Genomic DNA, 8,551 nt, shown 5'->3' on the forward strand with positions numbered 1-8,551 from the left:
AAAACTCAAATTTTAAAAGGGCAAAATTTTGAAGAGATGCTTTACTAAATAGTGTTTCACATGAAAATATAAGCACATGAAAATATGTTCAACATTACTATTATTTAAGTGGAAATTAAACCTACAATGTGACACCATTAAATACATATTAGAACGGCCCCAAAACAAAAACAAATAAAAAAATCAAGTGCCACTGAGAATGTGGAACGACTGGAACTCTTACACATTGATGGTTATATCAAATTTGGAATACAGTATGGAAGCTTCCCATAAAGTTAAACACACGCCTTACCATATGACCCACCAATTTCTTACCCAAGAGAAACAAAAATTTCTATTTGTATAAAACTTGCATGTGAATATTTATAGTGGCTTTATTATCATTTCTAAAAACTTGGAAAGAATGTAAATCACTTTCAATGGTGAATGAATAACCAATGTGTGGTATAACTATACAATGGAATACTAATCAAAAAGGAGAACAAACTTGTACATGAAACATTGGTGAATCTCAAATGCATTATGTTAAATAAAAAAAAAATCAGTCAGGCTCAAAAAGCTACACGTTATATAATTCTATTTATGTGAAATTCTGGAAAAAGCAAAACCATGGAACAGAAGATTGTCCAGTGAGCTCACCATGAATGATTTGAGAGGTGGGACAATAGGACCATTCATGATAGATGAGAGGTAACTCTATTTCTTGTAAAATGGGAGAAGGCTGATTGTCAAAGAAGAGGCAAGAACCCCATGATAGCAGGTGCATTCCCAAGCTGACCACTTTTCAAAAAGAGTGCATAGGGACATTGAGGATACAAACACTGATCTCTTTAGAACCATTTCATCCCACATATCCCTTTGAAAATCTTTATGAATGCTTAAGGACACAGGAAGAGTACTCTGATTACCACTACTTCAGCATCAGCCTGGCACCTCAAACAGGCAGTAAATAAATATATATTAAATGATTAAATGCTCCTATCCAAAGGCAAGTATAATTCTAGATACATGGTTATATTTGGACTTTCTCCAATACCTTATTTATCTTCTATCATTTAGGTCTTGTGCAAAGCCATAGCAAACCCCACAAATATATGAATTGAGTGAGTGAATCTATAATTCCAATGAATTATAATTGAATGAAGCTTGAAATTATGGTTAGCAACTAAAGAACTCTGTTAGGCACTTACTGAGATCTACAGCTCACGGAAGTTTAAATTACACAAAGGATCAAATTATCAAAAAATGAGAATTAAATTACATAGATGTGGTTAATTGTGAAACCATACTTTTCTTTTTCATGACTGTAAGTATTCCATATAACAATGTATTGTTACCTGACTCATTGATGCATTGTTCCCCAAGCAATTTGTTAATAGTACAGTAGAGGTTATCAGTGCAGAGACAATCTTCAAATTGGAAATTGCTTTCCACCAAGGACTGGATGCTCAGGTTACAGTTTGATGAGTCCTTCATCTTGCAGGGGTTACCTGGGTTTCACAGTCAAACATATAACATTCCTGATATTAATCTGAATGTTTTTAATATATTAATCTGAGTAATCCATTATTATGTAAGATTTTCTGGGGTTGTAGCAACATGTCCACAGAAGTGACATTTTAAGCACAAAATCTCTTTACTGACTTTCCCCCCAGTATTTACTTTCTAAAATAGATTAAAGCTTGCTGTATTTTAAAATGACTTTGTCCCCACTTAGAATGCCAATTTTTACTCTTCAAAGTAATCAAGGCTGTCCTTATATGAGGTGACCAGCATGACCTACAATCTTCACCATTTTGTCAGTTTAGCTATGTTATTAGCTATTTGTCATAACCTTCTATTTTGTTTTATATGTCATTCTAAGATTATAATAAGAGACATGCAGGTGGCTCAGAATTTACCATGAGAAATGAAGTGCTCCTGACACGTAGTACGCACTCAGTAAATATTATTGAATAATGAATCTTTCATAATTACCAACATTTCATTTTCTGCTTTAATTTACAAAGCCATATTTATCTACCCAACAATTTTCTTTTATTCATTTTTCTGAATAAAACTACTTGAGTTCATTCCATTTGTGTATTTGAGAATATTTCTATTTCAGCTTCATGCATGGGATAATTATGCAAATATTACTGCAATTCACTGCAAATGACTTGCTATTTGTATACTGAAGTAAATGTTATAATTCATGACACTGAATGCAATATTTTAAATTGCCTTATAAAATGTAACAAGGAGCTTCTTCATCAAAACCAATAACAGATCTTTTTTTGTCATTGTCTTCTAGTCTCATCTGAAGGTTATTGCATTACTTTGAGCAAATTATGCTTTTAAAATTCTTTTCCTGAACTGTAATAAGAATGTCAGGTGAGACAGCCATAACTTTCTTTGGAGTATGAAAATTACATATACGGGGCGCCTGGGTGGCACAGCGGTTAAGCGTCTGCCTTCGGCTCAGGGCGTGATCCCGGCGTTATGGGATCGAGCCCCACATCAGGCTCCTCCTCTATGAGCCTGCTTCTTCCTCTCCCACTCCCCCTGATTGTGTTCCCTCTCTCACTGGCTGTCTCTATCTCTGTCAAATAAATAAATAAAATCTTAAAAAAAAAATTACATATACTCCTTTCAAGGGCAGGAAAGAGAAGGAAATCTTTCTCCCTTCCTCTGCATCCCATGTAATTCCTTGAGGTCCTGTGGATGGGCAGAAGTTCTGATGATGAGGATTGTAAATATTGGCCATCAGAACTATAGGTTGCTGCCTTTTAACCCAAAGCACTCCCCTCTACATCTTTTGGGAAGTAGGGGAAGCACACGCAGATAGGGAAGACTCATGAGCAGTACAGAATTCAATCTTCGTGAAATGAATAGAGAAAGTGAGACATGGAAGAATCTATTATTTTCCTTTTTCAGTTTTTCTTACTGAGTATTCCAGAAAGTTTATTAGGTTTTTATAGTATTATAATATCCATTATACAGGATGATAAATTATGTTAGAATACGATTTTTTGAAACTTTTATGATGATAGTATTAGGGCAATGTTTCACTATATCATCAGTTTATTTTTAGCACACGGAGTCCTACTCCAATGCTCCATTCAATATTTATTCAACTAATTGATATATTCTGTATGGCTATTTTAAAAAAAAAAAAAAAACAAGGAACAATAACTCTAATCTTCATATTCTTTACCCTTTGGGACTCCCCTTAAATATCTGGAATATAGGACAAGTTAAAAATAAAAATATATTTTAAATTGTTCTTGACACAGCGGGAAGGGAAGACACATATCTGTTGCAAGAATGTAAAATGTGAATACAACGTGTAACACGTGTAACATGTATTACACACATACAAATAAATAACAGTTTCTAATAGTCACAAATGTTATTTTTCCTATTTTATTACTGAGATATTAACATGTAAGCAAAAAGATATTTGAAAAATTTTTGCCATACTTCTGACAAGCATGCATATAATTATGACAATGTACATGGTGAGATAAGTACAAAAAAGATCGAAATCCTTCATAAAGCTCCCCACAGTGTATCAGGGCTCTTGAGCTTTTACAAACACCTTCACTAACGGGCAGTTGAAGGTGAATCACTTGAATATCAAGTTTGAGTAAGGTGTTTAGAGCAAAGCTCACTTAGTTCCCAGGATAGTGACAGAAAATATCCAAACCTATTTTTATCTCAGTAAAAAGAAATCATTCTAGGGTGCTTTAAATAGTGTTGTACCTGAAACATTGCATGAATCTTCCATTATCCTCCATGCATATTTACATCCATCTGCATCCCTTAGACATTGCTCTCTTAAATATGTGCAATCAATGGTTTCGGAAGTGGATTCATTTTCCAAGCATAGCGCCACAGCTGAAATACAAGAGTAACGGAACAACAACAACACGTTTACAATATTACAGCATGGCAGTTGTGCACCTCAAAACTAAGTCACTGATGATAAAGAACAGAGTTAATGAAAATACAATCTAATAAAATCATTAGAAGGTTGGAATGGATCTTAACTTTCCTTCTAGTTATAGATCTATATTCTTCCTATATAAGATTCTTTAATGAAAAGTCTATGCTTGTACTCCTATTTGATGCCTATTCATTGCTCAGTTTATATGTTTGTGAGTATTGCTCTATCAAAACTGCTCTTTAAACTTCCCTAATCATCTCCAAAACATCAAACTTAATAGTTTTAAGACTACATCTTGCCTACTTTTTTTTTTTTTAAGATTTTATTTATTTATTTATTTGACAGAGAGACAGCCAGCGAGAGAGGGAACACAAGCAGGGGGAGTGGGAGAGGAAGAAGCAGGCTCATAGCAGAGGAGCCTGATGTGGGGCTCGATCCCAGAACTCCGGGATCACGCCCTGACCCGAAGGCAGACACTTAACGACTGCGCCACCCAGGTGCCCCAATCTTGCCTACTTTTATCACTGAACATTTTGTTGCCATTTTGTTCTTGAAATTCTCTGTTTCTTTAGCAACCCTCTCTTCTAGTTCTCTTGATACTTATTCATTTGATATTTTCTGACCATAGTTAGAATTCTTCCCAGGGTCCTTGTCTTCTTCTGGTGAACTATATTTTTAGGTTAATGTTTATCCTCAGATTTTTCCCGTTCCCATTTTGCACATTCTCTGTGGACAATTGCATGTACTATCATGATTTTAACTAAAACCTCTAGACCGATGGTTCTCAAACGTATAACTCGATCCCACTATTTTTCAGGATTCCAGTTATATTTGTTGCTATCTCCACCTAAATGTTCCAGACACATTTCCAGACTCTCGTATCTTTCTATCATCACCACTCCCTGGTTGACCACCCTGCTCCACCAATTTCACCATTCTCATAGGCACCTGAACTAGAAACCTTGGATTCATGATAGACTCTTTTCTTTTTTAAGATTTTATTTATTTATTTGAAAGGAAGAGCATGTGAGAGAGAAGAGGGGCAGAGAAAGAGGGACAAGCAGACACAGCCTGTGCAGGACTTGATCCCAGGACCCTGGGATCATGACCTGAGTTGAAGGCAGACGTGTAACCAACTGAGCCACCCAGGTGCCCCCTCCTTTTTTATCCTCAACTTCACTCTCTTATAACCATTTTTGCACAGATCCCTGACTCTTATTTTGAATATTTGACCAACTCACAAATTACCTTCAATTTCACCTTATTCACATAGGTTCTTTACACCCCTAAGCTGCCTACTGCACCAGCCAGAGTCCTGCCATTTCTCCGCTTCATCCTTTGGATGGCTCCTCATAGTGTAACTTTTATATTCCTTATCTCATGCAATCTGGGGAGTCCTTAAACATTTGTAGTTTCCCAAATGCTTCATGCTGTCTTGTCCTTCTGAGTATTTACTCTACAATTATTAGTAGACACTCCATTTCTTTTTCTTCTGGAACACTTTTTTTTTTTTGTCTGTTAACACACAACACAATGATTACCTATTTTATGGAATGCTTCCCTGACTTCAATACCCTCCTTTCCTATATCCAAATTGTTTTAACACCACTCATTTGTTTCACTACAATCTTAGGATTTCCCCAACCATAGCTTTACTGCTCTGTAATGAAAATGTGTATTTATGTGCTTATCTCCACCTCTAGGTTCTAGGGTTTTATTAGACAGGCGTTAGACATAATTCATAATCGTATCCTCATCATCAAACACAATGACACATTATGTGTGTATATTGACTTAAACCAACTTGAATAGTTGTTTAAGAATGAGTTATAAATAAGTAAGTGATACTGTAATAAAAATAACACCTTCCAGATATTTACAAGTTATTTTAGGTAGAAGAGAAGTTTCCTGTAGGTTTTCTAAAAATATCAAGAAAGTAGCAATGCTAATTTAGTATATTGTACAAATTACCTGAATTGATTCTGCAAGCATGCAAACTGACACTTGCTTAATCAATCCATAGAAAAATATGGGAACTGCAATTATAGAGACGATATATTAACTACAATCAAGAGACCTCAAGCTATGTCTTAGGGCCAAATTATTTGTATTTTTAAAAAGATGATGTTAATTATGAATTACCTGTGCCAGTGCAGAGTTATAGGCTTCAAGTAAAACCTACAATCTTGTCTTTATCTTACCTCTTTCAAACCTCTTCTCCTAAGGAGAATCCAAGTCAACTCATAGGATCATATGTACTATTTGCTGGGTCACTGCATTTGGAGATTAGGCCCAAGGGTGTGGTTCAGTCACATTTTTCTTGTTGAGGGCTGGAGTAGAAATTGACATATCAGCCTTCTGTTTTTTCATGTGTTCATGAATAACCTCATCTAGCCAAAATCCTGTCCTAAGTTAGCAAGCCTAGAGAAAGAGAGAGAGCCCCTTCGATTCTGGCCCAGGTATTTTATGCCAGAAACTCAACTCATAAGAAACTGGAATTTCATTTGACATTGATCATTACATTTTTCAAACAGCTCCCTCAGAAAACTTATAGGTGATAGTATTTTGAATATCATGCAAACCTTGCCAGTACCTCAGTCTAGTGATGTTAATGAATTCTACATATAATCTTTCCCAAATTTATTTTTTCTTCCATATTAAAATTTTAAGTTCCACTCGATCATTTTACATGATTTTCTACACCTTCCCTTTGAATGAAATACTGAATCCACTAGGAAAACCATCTCAGTGATCTGACCCACAAGAATGAAAATAACTCTAGCTTTCCAAAATTTTAGTCATTCCTTACTACGATTTGTGGCCACATATTTAATCCAGGAATTTTCAAGGATTCTCTTCAAATGCTCAGTCAAAAACAAGTTCTGTTTTAAAATAGTAAGATGAAGAATACTGTAGGTAATATCACCCTCTTAAGGCTTATCATGATAATACGTGTTCTATTTTAAAAATTCACTACATCCCACATTTCTTTGGCTCTGTAACTTTTGCACATCGCGAGACCTACTTAGATGATGTTAAACAAGTATTCTGAAGAATGCACTATAGGAAATTCTGGTTAAACCAATCAAATAGTACAGTTTTGACCCTAACAGTATTAGAAATCATTTCCCTTCTTCATGCAACCTAACGTCAAGGTTAATTTAGAAGTGAAACTTTAAAGCAAGCGGCCATCCTTGCTTTTTCAACTGCGGCCAGAATGAGGTTGTAATGTATTTTGTGTGTTCTCTTTTATTGTTGCCTTATCTACAAAAGTTAAAGTTTCTTAGATTTCTCTTTATAATAAAGAATAGAAATAAGGAAATATTATTAAAATAAATAGAAGAAGCAACATTTTGGCCTAGTGAATAACTATTATCTAAACTAAAGAAAAACTGAAGATACAGAAAAGATTCCATCCCTTCTTCCCTTATCTTTTTTTCACTTGATTTATTTTGACTCTCCTTTTACGTTCAACATAATTTGAAATAAACTCCTTCATTTTCATTGCCCACAATTATGTCTTTATTCATCAATATCTATTAGTGTAGAGTAAGCAAAAACTGTACTGGCTTTGTTTTAATGAATGGAATATTAATATTCAGCTATAATCATAACTATCTCTTTTCCTGAGTCCATTTTATAGATTCTACTAAATTCTGAAGAAAATATAGTAGCGTCCCCAATAACACATAGAGCAGGTAGATCTTCATGGATTCTACTATAAGTAAAAATAAATTCTTTTCTACCAACATCTTGCAATACATTCACACTACCCCACACAAGAGGAATAAACCCAAACCTTACCTCTAGCTCACAAAAACTGACTGAAATGTGAAGCATTCAATGGGACGTTAAGTTGCTTTATCCTACAAAATGACTCCTACTTAGTAAATATTAACTCTTAAAAATTAGGGGAACTGAGTGATTTAAATTAATTTCATTTTAATTTAATTTCAAAGAAAAATAGATAATTTGAAATTTATCATCTTATAACTTGTAAATAGATACTGGAAGGTTTCGTTTCTCAAAGGCTCTAGTACATACGTGAATTCCCTAAATCCTAACAAATAACTCAAAGTAACTGGATTATCTTACACAATAAAATAGAAACAACCTGAGAGATTAATGCAAATCCCGCATTACGTATTTTCTACAGTTATAAATGAGTAAACTGTGCATTTTTTAAAAAGTAACAAACCACGTTAAAATATACATTTCCAATTTATCCTTATTATAAGCCCACTAGTTTAATCAAGAGATAAGTCAGATAAGACAGCATTCAGTTCATGAAGAATTGGCGTTCTGCATCCAGGTAAACTAGAAGCACGACTCACTTACCGAGGAAAATGAAGGCTACCATGCTGGACAACGTGGGGATATCCACCTGGAGGAAAGGCAGCCGTGTCTACTCCAACCACCTTCCTAACATTAACTGTCCAGACAAGGCTTCGGCTTTTGCTCTTGCTTCCTGCAAGCATTACTGATTCAAGTCAGCTTCCTTTGTCACCATCTCCTCACCAATCTTTCCTGAGCTGTGAACTTTCCTAATTATGTCCAAATTCAATTATTTTCTTCTGAGCGTACTAATGTCGGATATTAGGCTTCCAAGAAAGCCCACAAGCC

General features: G+C 34.9%; 1 protein-coding gene across 1 annotated transcript in view; it reads right to left on the bottom strand.

Annotated features, from left to right (window-relative positions):
• The window catches only part of GFRAL (GDNF family receptor alpha like), a 62,494-nt gene extending 54,206 nt beyond the window's left edge, over positions 1 to 8,288 (bottom strand). Inside the window, exons 1-3 of the mRNA XM_045802711.2 lie at positions 8,267 to 8,288; positions 3,745 to 3,879; positions 1,338 to 1,496 (exon numbers count right to left, since the gene is read on the bottom strand). Of these exons, the coding sequence (XP_045658667.2) occupies positions 1,338 to 1,496; positions 3,745 to 3,879; positions 8,267 to 8,288 (316 nt within the window). The remainder of the gene's footprint in view (positions 1 to 1,337; positions 1,497 to 3,744; positions 3,880 to 8,266) is intronic.
• Between the last annotated feature and the right edge of the window lie 263 nt (positions 8,289 to 8,551).

The sequence above is a fragment of the Ursus americanus genome, chromosome 29 (genome assembly GCF_024610735.1).
Source record: "Ursus americanus isolate L20-20 chromosome 29, mUrsAme1.1.p, whole genome shotgun sequence".
NCBI lineage: Eukaryota > Metazoa > Chordata > Mammalia > Carnivora > Ursidae > Ursus > Ursus americanus.